The sequence below is a fragment of the Canis lupus genome, chromosome 8, assembly GCF_048164855.1.
Source record: "Canis lupus baileyi chromosome 8, mCanLup2.hap1, whole genome shotgun sequence".
In the NCBI taxonomy this organism is placed as follows: domain Eukaryota; kingdom Metazoa; phylum Chordata; class Mammalia; order Carnivora; family Canidae; genus Canis; species Canis lupus.
In genome coordinates this window covers 74,314,247-74,339,385 of record NC_132845.1, presented here as the reverse complement: position 1 = coordinate 74,339,385, position 25,139 = coordinate 74,314,247, and the positions used below count along the sequence as shown (strand labels likewise).

The 25,139-nt window shown below is 38.9% G+C and overlaps 1 protein-coding gene across 11 annotated transcripts in view; it reads right to left on the bottom strand.

Moving 5' to 3' along the window:
• Positions 1–25,139, bottom strand: part of AUTS2 (activator of transcription and developmental regulator AUTS2) — a 1,131,932-nt gene that overhangs the window by 684,500 nt on the left and 422,293 nt on the right. Inside the window, exon 1 of one of the 11 annotated variants that reach the window (XM_072837554.1) lies at positions 12,078–12,110. The exons of the other annotated variants lie outside the window; for them this stretch is intronic. Within the exon in view, the coding sequence (XP_072693655.1) occupies positions 12,078–12,095 (18 nt within the window). The 5' untranslated portion in view covers positions 12,096–12,110. Of the gene's footprint in view, positions 1–12,077; positions 12,111–25,139 lie in introns of those variants that run through there. 11 annotated transcript variants of the gene reach the window in all.

Below are 25,139 nucleotides of genomic sequence, written 5' to 3'. Positions count from 1 at the left end.
GCATTTAAGAGCCACACAGAAAGTTTTCCTCTTCAGTAGCCTGTAGATGGTGCTACTAACCTGTTTTTCTTTTGCTTGAAAATTGTTGCAGTTTTATCATTAGAGGAAACTAATTCATTTTATTTCATTCCTCCTAAAGCTGGGGGAATGGGGTGAGAAATTATCCTACCCTCTCAATGATAACTCTATACATACACATGGGTTACTTTAGAATGCAGAATACCAAATAAAAAATGAAGAAATGTTTAAAATCAAATTATTATAGATACCTACTGAAAGAAATAATTGGAGGGGTGGAAAAAAACATGGAGTTCATCTCATCTTATGTCCCTTTAGCTCCAGACACACACACACTTAGCAGATACGAAAGCAACAGGCCCAGTGCACAAAAATGGTACAGGTGACCTTCCTTCTGCTTCCATCAAAGAATGCCCACCCCACCAAAACCCACCCAGCCCAACAAGGCTGATTATGTCAAATAGCATGCCATAGTGTCCTAAGCCTTCCTCTACAGAATTTAGTGACAGAAGTTCTAGGATGGTCCCAAGATCACAAAACTCAATGGTAGCAAAAGGAATTAGAACCCACCTCTACAGCCGGGCCAAAGTGCCCTGAATCCAGGAAAACCTTATAAAATACAATCTTCCTTTGTAACAGGGCTATTCCTTAAATATACAAGTTTAAGCATCACATAATTTATCTGAGAAAAGCAAACTATACCTACAATAAAAGTATATTAATTAACCTACCACCTTCACATGACTTACTTTAGCTCCAAAACAGGAAGACCATCTTTTAATATTAATGTTTTCTTTTAGAGTAGTTTTAACTTCCACAACAGATTGACCTGAGATCACGCATTTCCCCATTCCCTCCTTACCCCCAAACACACAATCTCCCCCACTACAGACACCCCGCACCACAGTGGCACATTTGTTAGAAAAGATAAACCTACACTGACCCATCATTATCAACCCTAAATCCATACTTTACGTTAGGGCTCATGCTTAGCATTATACATTCTTTAGGTTTTGACAAATATACAATGAAATTTATCTATGATAGCAGTATTGTAAAAAATCATTTCACCACCCTAAAAATCCTATATCCACCCCTCTCACCTTCCAACCTCTGGTAGCCATTACTCTTTTCCAGAATGTCATAGAGTTGAAATTGTATACAATTTGTATCGTTTCTTTCAGACTGTCTTCTTTCACTTAGTAATATGCAAGTCAGATTCCCTCATATGGTCCCCCATATGATAGCTCCTTTTTCCCTTTCTCTCTTTTTTTAAAATAATAAATAATATTTCGTTGTCTGGATGTATCACAGTTTATTTATCCATTCACCTACTGAAGGACATCTTCGCTTCCAAGTTGGGGTAATTAAGAATAAAGATGCTATAAAACAGCTGTGTGCAGGTTTTTGTATGAATAGGAGTTTTCAATTCATTTGACCCATTTCAATTCATTTGAACTCATTCAGTTTTAATACACAAAGTTCCCAGCTGCTCCAAAAGATACAACATTCAAAGCTGCTTTGACCATATATTAGTTCCTCTTAAAGCCTCTTGTTTCAATGAGGAACTTCTTAAAAGGTCACACTTGAAGCACCAATATTTCACAGGTATAAGAAACTGTAAATGCTGAAACTCTAAAAAGAAAATCCCTCTCCAACTCCTGTTTTAAATATATTTTTCCCTCTTTTATATTTTTAAAGGCAAGGTTAGAAGGCTTTCCTAAAAGGCCTTCATAAAGGCTTTAAGGAAAGAAATGGGAAAAACAAGGCAAACTACACTCCCTCCACCAAAAATTTTTTAAAATAAGTTCTATTATGAGTTCTTTGGGAGGAGAGATGCTGTTTGGATGTCCATTCCTCTGCAAACTCCCATCTCATGCTCTTCCCCCAAAATTCAAATCAGTTCTATTGTGAGTTCCTTGGGAGAAGGAATGATGTTTGGATGTTTGTTTCTCTGTGTCCAACAAGACTGGATTTGGCATTTAGCGTGCACTGAATGAAAATTAGTAATTATATTGAATTGGTCAAATCAATACCTCAAATACTCAATTCTCACATCACACACTGCACAATAAATTAATCTGAAGATATTTAAACTATAGGAAATGTGTAGAGACTGGAAAAAAATCTTTTTAAACAATTCTACCATCAAAAACTAATTAAAACTAAGCCATAACCAGAAGCTCTTAATCTAAAACATTTTCACTGTAGCGAATTTTAAAAAATCATTTCAGTACTTACTTCTGGAATATGGATTCACTTTGTAATTAAGCTCCATTAGAACTTAAGTTAAATAAAGATCTAAATAACGACAGCACTACATAAGATTGGTGATGTGCCTATGAGGTGCCAGGCACTGTATTAGCGGACTTCCCATATATTATTACTGATTTTTATACTAATCTTACAAGGTATGTGAGAAATAAGGAATAAATAAGAAATGCAGGGCTCAGAGAAGTAATACAATCTTCCCAAGGTCACATAGCTATTAAGAGGCAGAGCTTAAATTGGGTCTATATGATTAGCAAAGCCTGTGGTTTTAGCTCTACACACCATGTGGACTCCTAAAGCAAAGCCATTTACAGATAAGTGGTGGCAAAATTTTCACTGTAAAAATGCACCCGTGCAACTATCCCACAAAACTGAGATGCTACATTTGTCAATATTTAATCAATATAAAAAGAACCAAGTAAAAATAAAAGCTTGACTAATTTGCACAATTAGGTAATAGTGCCTGGTAAGAGAGGGCATAGGCATAAATCATGGGTTATATTTTCCCTGCATATGGCCAGTTACGCCTAAATCAGGAGATCAATTTTTGGAAATATGTGGGCAGCAACTCTTGTGGATGTATTTATTGGAGTCTGAAGCTTTTCTCTCTTTGGAAACCAAAAAGTTATCAGGAAATAAAATATATTCCAGTTACTCCATCATTTGAAGGATGGGTTCAAGAGAACAGCTAAATGACAACCCCTAGTTTCTGGGTTGAAGGGAGGCTAGGCTACAGGTAACTCCCCTGATTCCTACAAGAGCCTCTCTGTTCATCAACAATGTCTCTCTTCTTTCTGCATTACAATCCACCTACATCCACCTGCCAGATGTATGTCTGTCAAGTGGCACTGTTCAGGACATAACCGTTCTACAGAAGCTCTCTATCAATTGTCTCAGTTTCATCTCTCATTACTCTTCCATTTGGCTCTAGTTCAAATGAAATCAAGGTGTAAAAGTGGAGAAACTATTAAAGGATGTTTATAGATTAAGTTCTTCAAAGCAAAAGTCTTACTCTATATATTTTTAATAGCTGGCATTTATTAGGTGCTTAATATCTGCCAGGCTTTGTACTTAAGGTTTTATAGGCAATATATTATTTAATCCTATAATAACATTGAGCAGTGGAACACTGTTATCTTCATTTAACAGATGAGAAAATGGAGATGTGGCCAGGACACGGGAAAGTAGGGTTCAGACCCACACTGTCTAACTCGATGCATGCTTTCAGCCATTACATCAAAATGCCTGTCTCCAGATGTTCCCAATTTGGGCTAAAAGAAGAGTCATGAATTTCCAGGAAACAATTTGTATGGTGACAATGGTAGCATGCTGGTTGCTCAAAGAATGGGGTTGTGGCAAGCCTGAGGGTTCTTCCCAGCTTTGAAGGGGAAACCAAAGATGTTCTGCCTCTGCAGGTAGATCCAAGGCCATCACTTTCCCACCCTACCGTCATACAGGCTGTCTTTACTTCATCTCCAGTAGTCACTTTCTTTCATACCCCTTGGTGTAGCCACCACCAGGGATTAAGGGAGGGGAGGGGCCATCCATGTGCCACCCTTCCTGCCCACTATCTTACCAATGTTCAGCTTACTGTACTTGAGGGCTCACTTGGGCCAAGAACTGTGGGGCAGGAGAACCTACTCAGTAGACCACAGAATGTGCTCCAAAACATTGCATGGTGCTTATGCTAGCTCTCAAGTTTTTGTTTCTTTTTTGTTGTTGTTGTTAAAAGGTTTTGTTTTTTTTCCTCACTTTTACTGAGAAATAACTGACATACATCACTAAGCAAGTTTGAGATATACAGCCATGATGGTTTGATTTACATATATTGTGAAGTGATTATCACAATAGGTTCCACTATCTATCATCTCTATAGATAACAGTATGAAGAAAGAAGGAAAAATAAATTTCTCCTTGTGATGAGAATTCTCAGGATTTGCTATTTTAACAACTTTCCTGTATACCATACAGCAGCATTATCTATAGACATCATGCTGCACATTGCATCCCTAGTACTTATTTATTTTATAACTGCATAGATCCTGTGTTTTAACAGTGTGTGTCACTCTGCCAGAGCAACTTCAGGTCCCAGCACCAGGGCATGATCTAGGCTTCTTGTCCGTCTTCCTTTCATTACCTCTGGTCAAAGAAAAAGAGTCTAGTTACAACCTCCTTTCTTGATCCCAAATCCCTAAATTAGCACACTGCTTCCATCACCAAGTCAACCTTGTCAAATAAATAAACAGATGACAAAACCAGGGACCGTTAACCAAAGTTCATGAACAACACTCTGAAAACAGTATCCTACAGCATATTCTATATGTGGTATAGAATGATCTTCACAATGATCCTTATTTAAAAATATTTTGAATAGGGGATCCCTGGGTGGCTCAGCGGTTTAGCTAAGCCTGCCTTTGGCCCAGGGTGCGATCCTGGAGTCCCGGGATCGAATCCCATGTCGGGCTCCCGGCATGGAACCTGCTTCTCCTTCTGTGTCTCTGTCTGTCTGTCTCTCTCTCTCTCTCTCTGTCTCTCTATCATGGATAAATAAATAAATCTTAAAAAAATAAAATAAATTAAATAAATAAATAAATATATATATATATTTTTTTTAATATAATTTTTTGTAATCCTTTTAAATATTTACCAGGGCAGGGACATCTGGGTGGTTCAGGTGATTAAGTGCCTGCTTTCAGCTCAGGTCATGATCTCAGGGTCCTGGGATTGAGCCCATCATCAGGCTCCCCACTCAGCAGACAGTCTCTGCTTGTCCCTCTGCCCCTCCCCCCACCCCTTCAGTGAACATGCGTGTGCACTCTCAAATCAATCAATCAATCAATCAATCAATCTTTAAAAAATTTATTCACTACAGCAACATCCAAAATGACCTTCCAAGGGTCATTGTGCCCAATGAGGTTAAGGTCTTTCAGGGAAATAACCTGTCTGCCCTTTCGACCCTTTGCTCCTCACAATCCCACAAAATGTCAATGTAAGCATCACCTAGAATGAACACACTTGGTAAGTGTACGTAACTGATCCAAACAAGAATTATCAGGAATATTCTGATTTGTGTCCATTTGTGTCCATTAGTGACTATACTGCTGATACCAGTGAAATCAGTTTTGCTGACTGGATTTGGAATTTTTGCTGCAAGAGGCATTCCTCCTGAATACTGTGGCAGGGTCTCTCTCTTCTATCCCATCTGCAATTACCAACCCTCTGGAGTCACAGATCCATAGGCCAAAGGCACATCTGCTATCTGAAAGTTTACCTATAGTTATTACTGCTGTTCTCACAGCATTTCAAGGACCAAAGGACTGCTGAGAAGCAGAGGGAAAAGATGGCTGGCAAAAAAAGAAGAAAAACAGCAGAACACTCTCTGAGTGTTTTCTCTTTTCTCTTGGGAGAAATCTCAAGATTTCTCTGTTGGAAGCACAACAGTAATGTGTAAACTTTGGCCACAGGGTTGCTTCTGCCAGCCTATAAAATTGTATTCACTTTAGGCACAGAATACTATTTTGTCTGAATTGGGATTAATGTAAAATCAACATTATTTTTTTAAAGAAGCTCTTGATTGTTGCAGCCAGGTTAAAGTAAGATTTCCATCTCGCTATTGCTTAAAATTCCCCATCGGGTCCCCATTGCACTTAAAATGAAATGCCTGATCTTTTTTTTTTAATTTTTTTTATTTATTTATGATAGTCACACAGAGAGAGAGAGAGAGAGAGGCAGAGACACAGGCAGAGGGAGAAGCAGGCTCCATGCACCAGGAGCCCGACGTGGGATTCGATCCCGGGTCTCCAGGATCGTGCCCCGGGCCAAAGGTAGGCGCTAAACCGCTGAGCCACCCAGGGATCCCCGAAATACCTGATCTTTAATGTGGCCTCAAACTTGGCATGCCCTTCTTCCAGTCTCACTTTTCCTAATGTCTCTCCAACTCACCACACTCCTAGCCACACTGCCCTTACAGCTCCTGAAAGTGGCTTATCTTGTTCCTCCCTCGAGCCTTTGTCGGTCCTTCCTCTCAAAAAGCTCCTGGCTGGGGCCTCTAGCTCTTGGAAATTCATTTTGAACAAAACCATTTTAAACTGGGTCAGGTACCCTGCTACTGCACCTACAGTACTGCACCTACTCTCCTGTTCCGTTATAGCACTTATCATATTTTGTAATTTATCTATGCTTCCCCCACAAAATTGTCAGTTGCATTAGTGTAAGAACCATGCCTGAATGCTTCAACAGTGTATATCCAGCTCCTAAGAACCATGCCTGAATGCTTCAACAGTGTATATCCAGCTCCTAACAAACTGCTCGCCTCATATTAGGCACACTATGGCAGGTTTTAGGGCTCATGAAAAAGGCAGAAGAATTACAGGAGATGGGCAGAAGAAAGGTCAGAGATTAAAGACAAGGAATGTTTTGGGGTGCCTGGGTAGTACAGCCGATTGAGTATGCAACTTTTGGTTTTGGCTCAGGTCGTGATTTTGGGGTCATGGGATTGAGCCCCACATCAGGCTCTGCACTCAGCGTGGAGTCTGCTTGAGACTCTCTCTCTCCCTCTGCCACTCCCCCTGCTCACATATTCTCTTAAATAAATAAATAAATAAATAAATAAATAAATAAATAAATAAATAAATAAGTAAGTAAGTAAGTAAGTAAGTAAGTAAGTAAGTAAGTTGTTTTTTTCTTTTTTAGAAAGACAAGGAATGTGTTAGGAGGAAATAAGGAAGAACAAGAAACTGCAACCTTGGGCATGGGAGAAATCAAGGACAAGTCGCTCCATTCATGATGTCAGGAAGCCTTAGTGAATTCAGGTCCCAGGGCTAATATCAAAATCCAAGTTTCCTAAGTCTAATTTTGTGCTGTTTATACAACAGTCCATATAAGTTTGAGAATATGATTTATTATGGTCTTAAAAATCCCAAAGAAGCTATAATATGGCAAGTCCAGATAAAATCAAGATAAACACAAACATCAATTCTTCCAGAGTGCCCATTTCTCCCTTTAGGGCCCACTAACCTAAGAGCCCCCCCAACCTACCCAAAAAGGAGTGCATTCTGTGTGACTGCTGTGTGATTGCCCCTAATCTCCCAATGCCACAGACAAGGAAATGGAAGCCTAGGCAGGTAGGTTACTTGCCTACTTTGACACAACTCATCATGGATCTGGTGACACAAGATCTGCACATGCAAAAGAATTCCTCACAGAAGGTCTCCAACTCCCATCCTCAAAAGCATTCTACCTGAGTTCCAGATTTTTCAGAGGGTGGCATAAAATAGGAACTGGGAATGCTAATGTTCTGATTTCCTGTTTTCCACTGAGGAGAACACCGTTCAGTGCCACAGATATCAGCACTCTGTTATACTGGGATGATACTTCCAATCTAATGCCAACATAACAAAAACTCCTTCAAAGAAAGAATTGTTCTGTATATGGCTCTTATACTCGAGACATGCATAACTACCAATGCTTGTGCATGCTGGCACATTCAGCAAAAAGCTTGGTAATAACAAGGAGAGAACTCATCCATCAAGGAGCTTGAATTTCTATTGGCAATCCTGCTAGTTCTTAACATTGCCACACTGTTACTAGGTATGAGGTTCTGGATAAGCCAATAATATCTATGAGCATCAATGGTACTGGAGCAATAATTCTTATTGCTCTCATAACTTTCACAAATTTGGCCAGAATAAAGCAGTCAAGTGCATTCTCTTGCTTACCATGCTACACTTTACTAAGCACTTTTTCTTGCTTCCTTTCTCATCCCACAGATATTTGTTATATTTCTATTAAGTCCAATGCAATAGGTATACATTATCTCATTTGATCTTTGTGCTATCCTCTCTAGGTAAGGAGGACAAGGTAAGAGAGAAGGAAAAGCTTGCAAAAATATTTACTTACATAGTGTAACACATGAAGAGACAGAGCTGGAATCATAAACTAGCTTACCCAATCCCTAACCTTGTGCTCTCTGGGAATATTACATCTCACACAGTACTGGATTTTTCAGAAAGGCACTAGGTAAGCATTGAACAGGTTGAAAGAAATTCTACATTTATCTTTTGTAATTTGCCTCTGTTCACCCCATAATGGCCCTAGATACCGATTACCTCTTCCACATGTAATCTAAAGGATTAATTTTGTTTTGCTTTTTTTTTTTTCATTTTACACACATTACATTTTTAACTACAGTTAAAAGAATTCACATTCCCCCTACTATAGTCTCTGCTTCCTCAAACCCTCTCACCTTGGGCTATCCTTTTCTCTACCAGGAAATACTGGATACTTGTCAATCTCTCCAGGTACTCATAGCTCCAATCACACATGGTACCCTAGAGCCACAGAGATCCTGCTCCCACTGCTTCCCTGTGCATAGCACTCTCTCATTTAAATGATCCTTCCTTTCTTTACAGTATATGCACACACTATAACTTAACACAATATGGCCCACACCTGGATCACACACATTATAGTTATACAAACATATATGTGCACACATTACTAGGGATGCTCACTGCTTAAAACCTTTTCCGTTTTGGTCATTCTATTTAACAGTGAAATTTAATAGCTATTTTTAAAAAAATAGCTTCACTGAGGAAAAATTTGCATGCAATTCACTCATTTAAAGTGCACAGGTCAGTGGTTTTTAGTATATTCAGACACTTGTACAACCATTATTATAACCTAATTTAATCTTTTTTATTTATTCATGAAATATACACAGAGAGAAAGGCAGAGATGTAGGCAGAGGGAGAAGCAGGCTCCAGGCAGGGAGCCCAATGTGGACTCAGTCCTGAGACCACGGATCACACCCTGAGCCAGGGGCAGGTGCTCAACCGCTGAGCCACCCAGGCGCCCCCATAATCTAATTTTAGAATATTTTCCTCACACTAAAAAGAAAACCCTGTACCCATTAGCACTTACCCTCCACCAACACCCCCCCCCCCCGCACCATCTCCTTCAGCCCTGCCAACACTAATCTACCTTCCATCTCTACGGATTTGTCTCTTCTAGAAATTTAATATAAATGGAGTCAAACAGCATATGGTCTTTTGTGACTGGTTTCTTTCTCTCAGCCTAATGTTTTCACCTTTTTTTTTTTTTTTTTTTTTTTTTTAAGCTGCCTTGATCTGCTCATTCAGCTCTGTCTTCCTAACGACTTTTGCTAGAGTGACTGGGTAATGAAATGACAGGGATGGCTAAACGAGGGTCCCGTACAGGGTCCTTTGGAGGACCTGAAGTCCACAGCCTTAGAGCCTGTTTACCAGCAACACCATCCTTCACAAACTGATCCAGGGCGTGAGTGTAAGGGAACTGCGAGGACAGAGGTGATCCTTGTCCACCCAGCGGCCAAAAGGGTCAATGGGAAGCCTTAATGAGGTTATCACATACTTAACTTTATCAATAGTATTTTGTTAAAAGGATAATCATAGGTTTGGGTACAAAATGCAGATTCAGGTTCACCAGCATAACTAAACTAAATGTCTCTATTGAAACACTGAGAGGAAAAAAATATTAGTTTTCATGTAAAGGTTTTATTGTTTTGTTTTGTGAAAACCTAGTCACTAAAATAGTCCCCAGAAAGCCCTTCCAAATTCTGAAAAGACAAGTGGAGGGAGTGCTAATTAAATGTTTCGTTAGTGTTTGCCATATAGTAAGGCTATTCATTTCAGTGAGGTCTAATTTATGATACAGGAGAGTTAGAATTTTATGTGCTCTGCATATACTTTATAGTACATTGGGGCACCTCATAAAAATCAATTGTACAGTACATTTATGCCCTGTTTTTAAGAACCTGGATCATAATTTAAGATTATAAATGATTAGAAAGGTTTATAATTTTTGCCTCTTTGCTTTTATGACCCACAATGAGAAGAGCTTACTTGATGCCAAAACCTTCATCAGAAATGTTACTCTCCCCCCCACACCAACTACTATATTGTTTCTCTGGGAACTATTCTTTATAAGATGACCTCTACACAAAAAATGGCAGCTGCCATTATACAGTTTCTCCTCTTCAGTTATCTTACTTTGGTGGGAGTGAGGGTGATGCTTTTCCATCTTAGTTTTTCCTCTCCTCCATCAAACCACAGACTTTGTGAGCAGCAGATTCAGCTTCCTTTATTTCAAAAAGAATACACAGTGCATAGTAGGTGCTAAAGAAATGGGTTTTCAGTTTCACCAAATGAATATACAGAAACGGGAGCAGATGTGGTGCTCTTATTAGAAGGCAAAAATTAGGGCATCCCTCTTGCACAGGGAATCCAGGGCTCCTGATCAATCTTGTGGGAAAATCTGTTCAATTACTCAATATCCTCAAAGCGCCTTCCTCAAATGAGCACGTTCAGGAGCTCAATCCATCTTTGCTGCACTATGCCAGATGAACTGTTCTAACATCTAATTCTTTTTATAAAGCAGAAAATGTTTCTCAAGCTCTTTATGGCTGATTGAACTAATTTACTGTGGAACAGGCAGCAGACTATCTTTAGATAAATGCTAATCAGGACGCTAGTGCTCTCTTCAGTCTGGCTGCCACTATTATGCTGAAAGGGAAGGTCAACAGCTAATAGACCCAGTTAACAAGCCATTCTGAACTTCACTTTAGCTTAACCCTCTTCAAAGTTGCAGTCATTAAATCCATAGATTATTAGAGGCTGCCCTACTGTTTTCACTGCACACTAAGACGAGCTTTCAGTACAGTCATTAATCGAATTAACATTGTCTAATCCAATTTTATAGAGTGTAAACTGAGACATGGCTGGGGTAGGCCTTCTCAAATGCCCTCGAAAGATGCCAACAGGAATACAGTCATTCCAGGTTAGACTTGGGCTGGACTGGGACAGGAAGCATGTCATGTTAATGGTTTCTTTTTCCTCACAGTCCTCTCTCCCGTTCTTTCTTTGTCTTAAAATCTTTCAGCAAGTAAAAGAAAGGCATTTTGTAGTCCCTACAAGATAGTTTTACACTGCAGCAAAGCCAAGCAGGAAAACAATAAGGCCATTTGTATCACAGTCCCATACGACCCAGGACAACAATGCCGTCTCAGACAGGCAGTACTGGGATCCCTTTCTACCAGACAGGACTAGGACAATCAGCTTAGTCCAAGACCCCTGAGAGACTGGGTCCTGCTATAATAACAACCACAAACATTCTAAAAGGAGAATTCTAATTTAGAAACTAAAAACTAAAAACATTCTAACATCATATACTAGAGTTCCTGGTGTAAAAAGTTGAGCAGCAAACAGGTTGAATCAATAGTTTTTGATAAACACTAAAGGCGCATTCCCTTGCTCCTATCAAGTAGGAGAGGGGTTAGTCCTTGTTACTATCGGCCTCCTCTTCTAAAGCAAGAGAAGAGTATATGGTAAACTTTCCGCCAAGTGGGAAAACAGCTATTTTCTCTATTTTGACTATCTGTGGATACCAAAATGAGCACCCTAAAAGGCATATGAAAAACTTTAAGCTTCCCAACACAAATCAGGTCTGCTCTTCCAAAGTCACCATGTTCTTTAATATAGATCTATTTAAAATAATATTTAAAACAAGTCTGAGTATGAACAAAGAAACCTCATACTTGTTAAGAGTATTTACTATGACAACGTATGAGGAAGTGACATTCTATATAGAATTCGATGGTTCTTACTTCAAAAGCATACACGTTCATCAACATGGCCATGTGTACAGTTAGGCTGGCCCCATCCCCAACCACGTGATTCCTAACATGTCTGGGATAATCACAGTGGCTTCGCTGCATTGTCAATGAGTGGTTTAAGGATGAGAATATAATTCACCTTGGAACCACAAAACATGTGTAGTCTGCTAAAGTATTCTGGAAAAGGTGTCCTTATACCCAAAGAGGATATAAACAGATGAATGCATGTTCTTCTCCCCTTCGATGTGGCAGATAGAACTTTTATAGCCAAAAGCATTCCAAAACAATGAGTGGTCTGCATGGTAATGATTGAGGTCAGAGGTTGGCCAGTTACAGTACATCTGCTCTTATAAATTTTTACTGGAACATGGCAATATCCATTCAATTATATATCATCTATGGCTACAACATCCAAGATGAATAGTTTTAACAAAGACAATATGCCCAGCAAAGTCAAATATATTTACTATTTGGCCCTATACAAAAAAAGTCTGTAATCTCTTATTCAAATTCATACCTGATTATTTTTATTCTTATTAGTTAACCAATATACTATACTTGAGTGAATACACTTACATGACAATGACAAAAAATATTTTTAAGGCTTAAAATCTAATTTTAAGAATTACATTGCTTTCTCAGAATATTGCATTTATAAGGAAGTTACTATAGCATTTTAGCTGAAGCATCTTTTAGATATAATCCAATTCAACAAATTTTTATTGAGCTCTTACCATGTGCCACAATACAAGTTTGAATAAAACACAACCTCTACACATAAGGAGCTCAAATAATAATAGGTAGGCAGCTCAAATCCACAAATATTCTGGTAAGGAGGAGACAAGTCATGATAGGTATACTTAAAAAAAGAAAGTACAAAAAAAAAAAATAAGAAAGTACCACTTTGCAGAGAGGGAGAGAGAAACACACATCTATTTGAGAATATGACAAAAAAGTATTCATAGAACTGAGTGCTTATCATGTGCCAGGGAGTGTTTCAGTGTTTTATATTCATTAATCTTTTCTTACTAGACAATTAACGAGATAATTAATTAATAAAACTGCCAAAAGGTAAATTAAATTGCTCTCTTCACTTCACAGATAAGCAAAGTGAGGCACAGAAAGAACAGCACTTGTCCAAGGTTACAGAGATTCTAACCCAGTCAGTCTAGCTCCAGAGTTTGTACTCCCATCACCATTCTCTACTGTTACAGTTAAATGACATTCTGAAAGGATTAACAGGCCAAGGACTAGGAAAAAAAGGCTTGTGAAAATAATGCTCATTAGTCTTATTTATCTAGCTATTTATTGTTGGATACAACAGAACAGAGAAAGGGAGTAATGGGCATATTACTAAAGATCTTAAATGTCAAACAGAGGAGTCTGTACTCAATCTGCAGGCAATGGAGGAGGGAGAGAGCTTAGGAATTTTCCTGAGGGAAGATAAGTGTGTTAAATTAAAGCAGAAGTAAATTATTCTGACTTAAATAAAGCAACAAAATGTAATTAGAAATTTTTTTCTTTTAAAGTCTAGGTAAGGGGATCCCTGGGTGGCGCAGCGGTTTGGCGCCTGCCTTTGGCCCAGGGCGCGATCCTGGAGACCCGGGATCGAATCCCACGTCGGGCTCCCGGTGCATGGAGCCTGCTTCTCCCTCTGCCTGTGTCTCTGCCTCTCTCTCTTTCTCTCTCTGTGACTATCATAAATAAATAAAAATTAAAAAAAAAAAAGTCTAGGTAAGAACTAACGTGGTAACATTAAATAATGGAAAAGAGAAAGAAAAATATTAAAGAGACAGATGTGAGGAATGAGAAATTAATTAAGGAGGAACAGACAAGCACAGAGATGGTAAGTTCAGGTGAATGGAGGTTAGAAAGTTCTGTATACTCACAGAAATGATGACAGAAAAAGGAGCTATGTTGTAGAGAGTAAAGGTGAACAAGATTATGGATTCAATAATTTAATGTGAAGTGAATCAGTCCATCAGAAATTCTGTGCCAGAGCTGAATTTTCACTTAACACTCAAACACGGGATGATTCTAAAAAGAGTAAAAGTCCTCTTTTGAGAGACTGAGAACAGGGCCTGTTCCAAGCACAGCATGTTCTAAAACTATCTGCCAGGTCACAGAACCTGCCCTTTAGTGGCCAGGTTCTGTTTCATAGGGACTCTCTCAGAAACTTGAATTACGAAACTGTAGGGTGACATTAGCAAAAGGATAAATGACAGAAGAATATATAAGGCTTAAGAGGGTCACAGAAAGACTACAGATGAATTAAATCTGAAAGGGAGCCAAAGACACAAAGCAAAGGGAGAGGAAGCAGGATAAAAACGAAATGAAGACGGATGAATACCAGTGTGTGTGTATGCACATGTGTGTGTACATGTTTGAGAGAGAGGGTGTGAGGAGTGAGGAAGAAAGGAGAGAATAAGGGTGACCGAGGGCAGAAGCCTAACACCCTGCCATGACCATGTCACAGAGAATGATGATATCACTGTCTTGGTTGCATTCTATGTGAGGCCTGCTGAAATAAGGTCCCCACCCTAAACGTTTTCTTACTATTAAAGCAAAAACAAAAACAAAAACAAAAACAAAACAAACAAACAAAAAAACCTTAAGGCAATCAGAGCAAGTCTTGGTTCCTTGTATATAAACAAGCCAATTTTCCATATTTTCCTGAGGTTTACCTCGGTTTATAGAGCATGGATTAAGTAAAGAACAAAGAAGAGGAGTCTATTTTATTCTTTTGATTAATGATAATCCTATTTCCATTATATGATACTTCATTTCCTAAAGGCCATAGAAATGTATCCATTAGGAACACAGATTTCACCTACTTCGTGAAATTAGCGCAATCTCTTTGACAATGTATATCAAGATGTAAAATGTACATTCCTTTTTACCAAATGTCTTATGTTTGGTTCAAGCATTTTGGATACATTCCTAGGTAATGCTGATCTGCTGATCCAGGGCGCATGTGTTAGTATGTTGGAATTACTAATATAGGAGCTAGATGAAGACTGAGCAGTGGAGGCAAGTCCAAAAAAACATGAGAAGTGAGGAGAGGGTCAAAGAAAAAAATGTCTTCAAATATGAACATTTAAGGGATAGCCAAAGATGAGAGGTCAGTAAAAGTTACCCTAAGTAGTGAGAGTAGTACAAGGAGAACCAGACAAGACTAAAATCATGAAAACCAAGAGCAAAGAATTTTGACAAATACCACAAAAACTCTTAAATAATTCAAAGATAATCACAAAATAACCTAGTAAAAAGCTAACCAGTCAACAGCCTCAACAAGCCAGCTCTTTGGCACAAGCAGGAGCTTTTATCTTTTGACCAAGTCCACCTCTGTCTCCTTCCATCTCTCCTCCCTCCCCCTTCCTGCCCATTGATAAAGCAGAGTGTAGTGCAGGGGCATACTCATCCAAACACATCAACAACATATTCATGTCTGTTTCCTTTAAAATGGCAGCCCTCACCTGCTAGCTATAAAGCTCCTCAAAGATCCATACAGTCATTTGAAGTCGGGAAACTTTTCCAACTTGTCAAGACAAAACTGACTGAAGCTAATTTGCCAGAACTCAAGTTGGCGTAGTGTGAGGCAAGCACCATCTACAAACATTCAAACTGTGTCTTGCCAAGCTGTAGGAAATTGCCAACCTAGATCTCCAATTAGGCCTTGGAACAACAAGTAAGCCCTTCCACTGTGTGCGATTTTTAACATCCATCAGCACTGCCTCCAATGTGTGCTGTAAGGTGCCAAGCTCCACAGAGGGAACCCACAGGCTGCTCTCACCTCTGTCTGTCCAATTCCATCTCAAAGTGCCAGCAGCCTAGCACAAGTTGCTGGCAGTGACTAAAACTAGGGAAAGGAAAATATAAGATTATGGCTTCTTCTCTGAAAAGAGAAAGAATATCATTAACACTAGTTTCTGTAGAGGAGACCAGCTCCTCCAGTGGAACCAAGGAGAGCTGCCTCACCTTCCTTCTGGTGAAAATCTGGCTGCAGATTTAAGGAGTAGGCACCACCCAAAGCCTCGTGAGCCAGAGCTGCAGCTGCAGCTGCACTGCCCATCCGCTGCGACCGATCTGTCTATGAGCTGAGCCAGCACGTTAAAGGCTTGGCAGCAGACAAGGAAGTGATCCATCAGTGAATAAAACAGGCCAGAAGGCACCTGGGGGTGACCCTCCACACAGCTTTGCATGTCCAGTTCAGAAACTATCTCATCCACTTGGCACAGCGACAACTGCCCCTTGCATCTTTTAGCTGTCTGTTCTGAAAACCCACGTTGTTCAGTCAGCACCCTGAGCTGGCTATTTCAAAACTAAGTCTTGGGGAAAAGACTATGGACAAGTCACAGTTTTCAGTCAAGCAGAACACTGCAAAATGAGCAATGATGATAAAAAGGGAAGAAATAGTAGGGAGATATGAGGATATGGAAGAAGGAACATGAGCAGGGACATCAGATCAGGACTTGAATTTTGAGCCAACCACTGAACGGCCACCAGCTCTTTGAGCCTCAGCATACACATAAAGTGAAAATACTCCTATACAATCCATGCAAGTGTCAAGGGATTACATGAGGTCGTAAACATACTCAATAGAACACCCAACGCATAATAGGTCCTCAATCACTGGTAGCGATTATGATTATTATCCTGTACCTGAAGCTCATTAACACTAAAGATGTCTCATAACCTCACCTGTGTGTGCAGGAGAGCAACACAAACACAGGGAGGAAAAAGAGAATGAGAGACTGTGGTGGTGAATTTTGTCTATCAACTTGGCAAGGCTATGGCAGTCGGTTACACAATCAAACTTGAATTTAGGTGTTGCTGCGAAGTTGTTTCATAAATGCGGTTAGTTTCTACTCAGAGTTGACTTTAAATGAAGGAGATTACCCCCGATAATTCAGATGGGCTTCATTTATTCATTGAAGGTCTTAAGAGCAAAGGTTTTCAGGAACAGAAAAAAAAAATTCTGCCTTGAGACCAAAGCATCACTTTCTGCCATATTTCTAGCCTTCAGTCTACTGTATGGATCTTGAACTTGCCAGTCCCACGATCCAGTGGGCCAGTTTCTGAAAGTAAACCTCTTCTTGCACGCCCCCCCCCCCACATACATACATGCGCACATAACCCTTCTATTGCTTGTTTCTCTGAAGAACCCAAGCTGATACAGAGGGAAACAGAGATACAGACCAACAGAGATAAAGACAAAGAAAAATAAGGAGACAGGAAAGGAGAAAGAGAAGAAAAAAACATAAATTAGCTGAGCTATTTAAAGAGCTTGGGGCTCCCTGTTATTATTCCATGATTAATGGAAATGCTCACATCATTGCCATATGAAGTCAACCAACATTCAGAGGACTTGAAAAGCAACATTCTATTCCACTGTTTGTGGTTGATTCTAATTTCATGTAATATGTGTTTACCTCAATTCACTAAATACTTGCTTCACTTCACTGCCTAGTACCGGCTTGTTGAAGGCGTATTGCTGCTTCAAGTCTATATTAAGACATAATTAGGAATGGCTGCATTTTAAGTAACTTCTAATAAGGCCAGAACTGCTTTTTCAACCAAGACCTTGGTTTTCTACTTAAATCCAGGCAAAATAATCATCATTAAAATAAAACTTTTAAGAATATAGAACTGCAAGGATGTAAACAAATAAACAAAAACAAAAACAAATAAACAAAATAAAAAATAGTGAAAAAGCACACTCCTCATCTGTTTCAATGAGACCTATCTGACCATTAAGATGGTACCTGAATGACTTGTGTATACTTCCTTCCCCAAATGCAGTTTATAACACTCCCTTCTAGACTAGTCAATGAAGTTTCTCTTGAGGTATTATATAAAGACATCACAGATTACAGAGGTGGAAGGGAAGTTCTAAGGATCTCTAGCTTAACTTTTTTTTTTTAATGGGTCAATATCCTTTTAATTGAAAAAAAAAAAAAAAACTATGTTTGGTTGGCTTGGATCACAGCAGAACGGACACCCAGATAGATTCTACCTAAAGTTTTTCCGTAGTCAAGAGTCTCTTTTGGTATGTTTATTTCACTTGGAAACCATTTCAGTGATCTGAGAGTTTAGTTTGATTTAGTTTAGTTTCATTTGCTTCCACTCCTCCAACCAAACTCCAGAAAAAAATAAGTGAAACATAATTCATAAGTCCTTATTATGGATCAGGAATCCTCTAAGTGCTTTACATTTACTAACTCATCATCCATACTTTACAGGTGAGGTAATCAAGGCACAGTAAAGCTAAGGTTACCACATTCACAGGGATGACACAGGGAGGCAGGCTCCAAAGATATTTTGCCTCTCATCAAAATATCATCCACTATGCACACAGAAACACAGAGTAACACAGACCTATTAGATCTCTAGAAAAGGATTTAAGGAAATGACATTCACCAGGAAGAACAGTTCATAATGCTGTGAGGAATTGGGAAAGCTGTCATTTGGCTCTTAAAGTGTTAAAGAAAGTTGTTAATGATCTCACTTAATTCAAGTTTCCCTGTTTTTCCAATTGATTAGAAATTAAGGCATGTTTATCATTGATGATGATCATCTAATAAAACACACACGTACTTCAGGCAAAGGGCATCAAGAAATCACCAGTCAGAGGTTTGCCTGCACAAATGCTTTCTTTGTTAAGAGTCAAATGAGAAAACAAGAGGCAAAGTATCCAGCAGTAGATCCATAATGAATGCTGTTTCCAGGGCCTTCAGGCCCTTAACTGAATGGCTGGCTTATTTAACTGTCCCTTTGATGTGATTTAGCAAATCAAAAAGGTATTAAAATCTATTAGCCTAACACTCATAAAAGTTCCCGTGAAGTGCCTCTTCAGCAATAAATAAGAAAAAAAAAAAAGCCTTTCCCAGATACTACCTTTGTGGCTCATCAGTCTTGGGTTCAGGGCAGTGATGAAGTTCTCAGTTTCAGGCATCAGCAACACCTTTTCTCACTGTTTTGGCCAATTCTGGCAGACTGGGAACTATGTAGTTTAGTAGCCTCTTCTTACATCAATATTTGATTGCTTTCCATGTAAAACATGCCATTAACTTAATCAGAAATTGACTCACACAAACACCTTTTAAACAGGTCAAATTAAGATAAAGGTCCATGCTCTTTGCCTCTATGGAACTGGGACACTAAACCAGACATTAATGTCAGCATGCAGATTAAATGTCATTAAAGGTAATTTGTCACCTATACACATTTATCTCCATTTAATAATTAGCTAAAGGTCAGAGAGAGAAACCTGTGTGTTTTAATCTACATTTCCTCTCCTTTAGGAAAGGGAATGCAGATTCAAAGCAAGGCTGAAGGCTGTATGTAAATTCAGGTACTTTTTAAAAAGATTTTATTTATTTGTTCATGAGAGACACAGAGATAGAGGAAGAGACACAGGCAGAGGGAGAAGCAGGCTGCATGCAGGGAGCCCGATGCGGGACTTGATCCCAGGACCTGAGCCAAAGGCTCAACCACTGAGGCATCCAGGTGCCCCCCGGAGTAATTTTAAATAAACAAGCCAATTTGGAAAAATTCAACAGAATTAAATATAGCAGGAAGTAGTGACCCAAGAAAGGCAGACTGAGGAGAAGTGGGAAGAAGGTGCTAGAACACCAGAAGTTCTGGGCATCATACCCTATGGAAATCACTTTTCTTATCCACTCTTACTTTACCTACCAGATAATTCTACCTTTAAAGTGTTTATTGTATCTGGATGTTGCATCCCAGAGAATACCTAGAAGAAAGCTCCAGGAGTGATGACTATGGGATACCTAGTCTGAAACAGTGGATGGGGCCTCTTTAATCCAGACAGAAATAACTTCTCTTCTGTTCCTTCCCCTGCCCTCCCATTCAGCATCACACTTCTCAGAACAGAACCTTAGTTAAGAACCAGTATTAAAAGCAGATTAATTCTAATACAGTTAAAATCCAGACAGTAAAAGAAAGTTCAAATGGAAGAGCTTAAGAGATGTTAAGGAAAGGTCATGAAGCATTTCCTACTGGGAGGAAATTCTTGCAAGGGGGAGGGTGGGTGATGGATACAGGAAAGAAGGAAGTGGGCATCACCCATGTCAATTCTGGCTCAGAGGTCTTTGGATTCTACTCTTCCTGGAACTCTTAATATTCACTCAACAACAAAAATCTATCCCTCTGGGCAACATACTGTGGATATGATGGTGAACAAACATAGTTGCTGCCCTCATAAACCGACAGTCCCATTCGGGGGAGTCCAACAGCAACATATAATTTGAATAGAAGCTTTAAACTGCTAACTTTGAGGGAATTCAAGGTAGCAGATCTCGAGAGATGCCCTTGATTTAGGTGGGGATGCTGGGGAGAGTTAGGATAGAGCTTCTTCAAAAGTCAACTCCACAATTTTGATTTGTTGATATTACATTTCATTAAATGCTTTCCTAAAACAATGCTTGGTGTTGATTTGGGGGAGAAGTGTAAGTGGGTGGGAGGAAGCTGGCAAAGGTCCTGTCCAGAGGAACAGAATCACAAGTAGGCACCATGTCCTATATACCAACAAGTCTCTGTGTTTAGCAGATAGTTGACATTCAACAAATATTTGCAGAAAGGACTGTTCCACAATCAAGCTGCATTAATATTCTCCTTTATCTCTCTCTTTTCCTGTCTTGGACATACCCAGATCTGTGTGTCCTGGCCCAAATGTGACCACAAAGTAGAGGAAAAGTCAGCATTCGAATAAAGCAATGAGAAATCTGGTAACCAGATGAGATTTATCAAGGAAGGAACTGTAACAGAACCACTAGAATAAGAAATCCAAATTATTTTGGTTCATCTTCTACAAACCACATGAAACCACCTAAGCAATTTTTCAAAAAAATCAATAAATTAACTGAAAACAACCACAATAATATTAGCTAACATCCAACAAATGTTCATCTTATCCAGTGCTATGTTTAGAACTTGACTTTTATGAACTCACTGAACTGTCTCAAAAGCTCTGTAAGGTGGGTGGAACAGTTTAGGTCATAAATGTTAACTAAATTTACCAAAGTGACAGAGACAGTATGCGGCAAAGCCAAGGCTAAACACGGAAGCTCCAGCTTCAGAGCCTGTGTTTAAAACACTGCATCACACTGCCAGCTGTGGTCCTCCTATGAACATTGCTGACCCATCAATGAAAATAAATCTAAGTGACCTTAAGCAAACCAATGTGTAACAAAAGCAAAGGACACCCACAAAAACTATTTTAAAATTAAGTTTTAAGGTAGTTTCTCTACTATTGCAAGCAACTCACCATGGCAGATTACAGATAAACCTCATTTTACATTGGAACGGCACCAATTTAACTTGGATTCATTGAGCACTACTTGCTAATTATAAGGGATGGTAAAAATTGTGAAAAATGTGTAAAGTCAGGATCTCTTTTGTAGAGAAAAGAGTCAATGGCATAGAGAAGAGTCCTAAACAAATACCAAATCAGGGAAGTCCTGGCCTTGAATTGACTATAATAATTTATCTTGAACAAGTAATTCTACTTTCACAGCTCTGTTTCTTAATTTATAAAAATCAAGGGGTTGAAGCAGGTCTCTGGCATACTTTTTAGTCGTAACAAGGTATGATTTTGTGAAATCCAGATGTTCACTAATTTTAAGGATGATTAGTCCAGCTGTCCTTTATTTTACTGAATATATTTTAATTCTTTCAATTGTAAGCATACAACTCAGCACACAAAAGAAAATAAAAAGAAACGGTAGTTAAAGAAATTTTTAAAAAAGAATACTGTACTCAAACTACACAGACCTCAAAAGGGGTTAAACACACACAAACACACGGAACTATTTTCAGATATGCCAACTAAACAGGGAAAGTGATTTGCATTTCTATGGGAGGTTTAATGATGGTTTTATTGGGGCGGGGGAGAAGACAGAGACCAAGGGACTGAAAAGAACATCAAAAAACAAAAAACCTAGATTCTATTCTCAGTCCTCCTTCCAGGCTCTGAGGATAAGTTCTGAAGGGTCAATTAGCCTTTCCACACTTAAATTTCTATTCATATTGCCTAGGTAGTCCTTCCACATAGTTCAAAATGTGATTTTCTTTTTTATATTTAAAAGAAAAAATTGTAACAATATTAAGAGAATGTTTCCAATTCTAAATCTAAAGATTGCCTTCCGTGGGCATATAGGCACTGATAACCAGTTCCACTTTATCTGGAAAAAATAACTTGAAAACACTTGTATATAAGCAGAAAGGCTTCTTTGGTTGAAGAGGCCACAGCAGCCTCTTGGCCTTGTGGGAGATGCTCCAGCTCACTCTCTGAAGGGCAGGGAACCAACTCTGAAGCCTGCATGTGGGAATTCTTGTTTGCACAAGTCATGGGCACTCTGCCTTTCATGAAATGACAGCATAAAAGCTCAGAGGAACACCACTCTCTGCCCTGCAGCTGTGGCCAAGACTGCAATGTTTAAAGGTTACAGTGATTAAGCACTGTGATTAATTTAGTCTCCACAAAATCAATTCTACTCAACCACAAATCCCTAATTTACATATCAGAGCAAGCTAAACTTGGTCTGATCAATGTAATATGAAATTCACAACAATCTCCCATCTTCCCATTCTCAGCCTCTCCTTCCACCCCAGGAAAAAAGGTATGTTACGGGGAATTCGAAGAAAAAAAAAATAGAAACTGCATTCATTCTGGCAAAGTTAAAATGATCTTTCACTGGGCTAAATATTATTTCCTTTCTTTGACCTGGCCATGTGCCAAGAGTTGAATAGCATTAAACTTTAGTCCACACTGCTGCCAAATGCTGGAGATTTAGAAACCCCCTAGCACTGAGGCTTCACAGCATTGCCTGGTCAGCTTACCACATACACCACAGCCAAAATACATCAGAGTGTATCTAGTTGTGTATCATATTCATTCCTACAATAATACACAAAAGTTTGTCAAAGAAAAAAAAAGTTTGTCAAAGAAATGTACAAATACTTTCTTTTCTGCACATATGTACACTGCACATGTGACAAGAAAAGAATGAACCCTGTGACAGAGAGGCAAGAGCACCCCTCTGACTAGTCACCCATGAAGTCCTATTTCTGCGGTGCATCACCCAGATCAACTTCTGCCCACAGAAGCAGCCAACATGGGTCATCTACATAATCACTTCCCTATCCCCCAAATCCACCATAAAATACGCAATCCCAGTGTTTAAAAAACAAACAAACAAACAAAGTATTACATAAGGTAGGCTAAGAGATCACAGAAGCAAATAGAAAATCCATCCTTTAGCTTATTGATAACAGTGTCAATTACATGTCATAACATTAGCACAGAATGTTTAGGTCAAACTGACTCTCTTAAGATTACTTAACCCCCTTCTGCTTTCAGAACAACTCAGGTCACCCCTGTCAGCTAGAAAACATTTACTTGACCAATGGAAATACTGCCTACTTTTTCTCCTTTCATGTAATAACTCCTTTTAAAGTATGTTCTGTTTTTATTTATAATCTTTGGTTTTCTTAAAATATCAAGAGAGATCTGCCTTCCAAACTATTGAAATTTTCCTCCTGATAGGAAGCAACAGCCTCACTCTGAAACCAAGCAGGCTTGTTTCAGTTCCCCAGCTGCAACTGCTAGAAATACAGACATTAGTCTGAATTTAAAATTTGAAGTTTGAACAAATGTAGACAGGGAGACTGACAATTCTCTGCAAGCAAAAATGCAGCCCTGCATGTATAAGCACAAGGCAAAAAAAGATGGCCAGTGGATGCAGAAAATATTAATGTTTACAGAATAAAATTCAGACAGAACCAGAATACAGACATTTCCCTGAGCCATGACCAGTTCAACGCTTTACCAATTTTTCTTAAAAGGAGATAGGAATAATTCATTCAAGAATGAAATTTCATTTAGTTTGATGCATTATTCACAGTCTGTTTTATATTATTTCTTTGCACGAACTGTGAATCAAGAAGACAATGCTCTCACAACATGGGTTGTGTCATCTCAACTAATTCTTTTTTTATTGTCCTTGTAAAGCTTCTGAGTAAAGGACTCTATCTTTTATTGAGGAAGTTATTATACAGTGTCATATATAGTGGTTACAAATATGAGCTAAGAATTCAAATAAACCTTCCCCTAAATTCCACCTCAGCCACTTAAACAGCTGTTGAGATTCTGGCAATTATTTAACCTCAACATTTTTGTATCTGCATCTGTGAAAATAGGGATACTGATAGTCTTCACCAAATCTCAGTGAAATAAGTACTAAGTAAGAGCACACCTTTAAAACACAATACTTGGCTCATGGTAAGCACTAAACAAAACATGTACAGCTTATTGTTACTATTAATCCTTATCAGACACTGTCACAGGCATAGGGGATTATAAAAGCAAATAAGACTTTGCTTTCTCCAGCTGAGATGGCCGGATTAGCTCTTGGTTTATCAAGGGGGAAAAAAGTGAATGTAACAGGACTTTGAGGGTAACAGGGAGTAGAGAGAGAGCAGTCACCAAATATTCTCTTCACACTCAACTTAGTGTCTGGTTATAATAACACAATTGACAACTGATACTACCACAACAGCTGGAAATTAAGATTTCTTAAAGATGTAAAGGAAACATTATGTTCATAACTTTCTAGTTCTGAGAAAATGGCCACAGCCTAGTGCTGCATATACTGTGGGTGCCCAAAGAGAAAGACAGCACATAATAACAAGCAAATTGTTTGATGTCATTAGCAGGTACAAGCCCTGGAATGCTAGCCCACGCCAGTTCCACTGCAACGCCAAGTACAGTATGCTGGGTAATGTACTCTGAAACATCTTATGGCAACACCAGGAAAAGAACACCTAATTAACAAGACAACTAAAACTGTTATCTCACCTAAGCCATGTGTCATTTGAAGAGGTATGCACATCTGTGTGTATGCACACAGAAGAGGCAAAGACTCATGCTGTAAGTGAGCACATAAAAGAGAACTACTGAAAAATCACAGAGAAAACGAATATAGTCTTTAGAGAAAGGGTAATGAAATTGAGCAGCAATGTTGAAATCTTGATTCACTGAACAATACCTATTGAGTGCTGGACAAAATACTACAATAAGCATCAAGAGCAAAAACAATGAAATGAAAAGATCTGAATTTTTTCTGAGTTAGTAGGTTTAAAGTGTTCTTTTTTTCTGCCTTTAAAATCATCCCAGGAA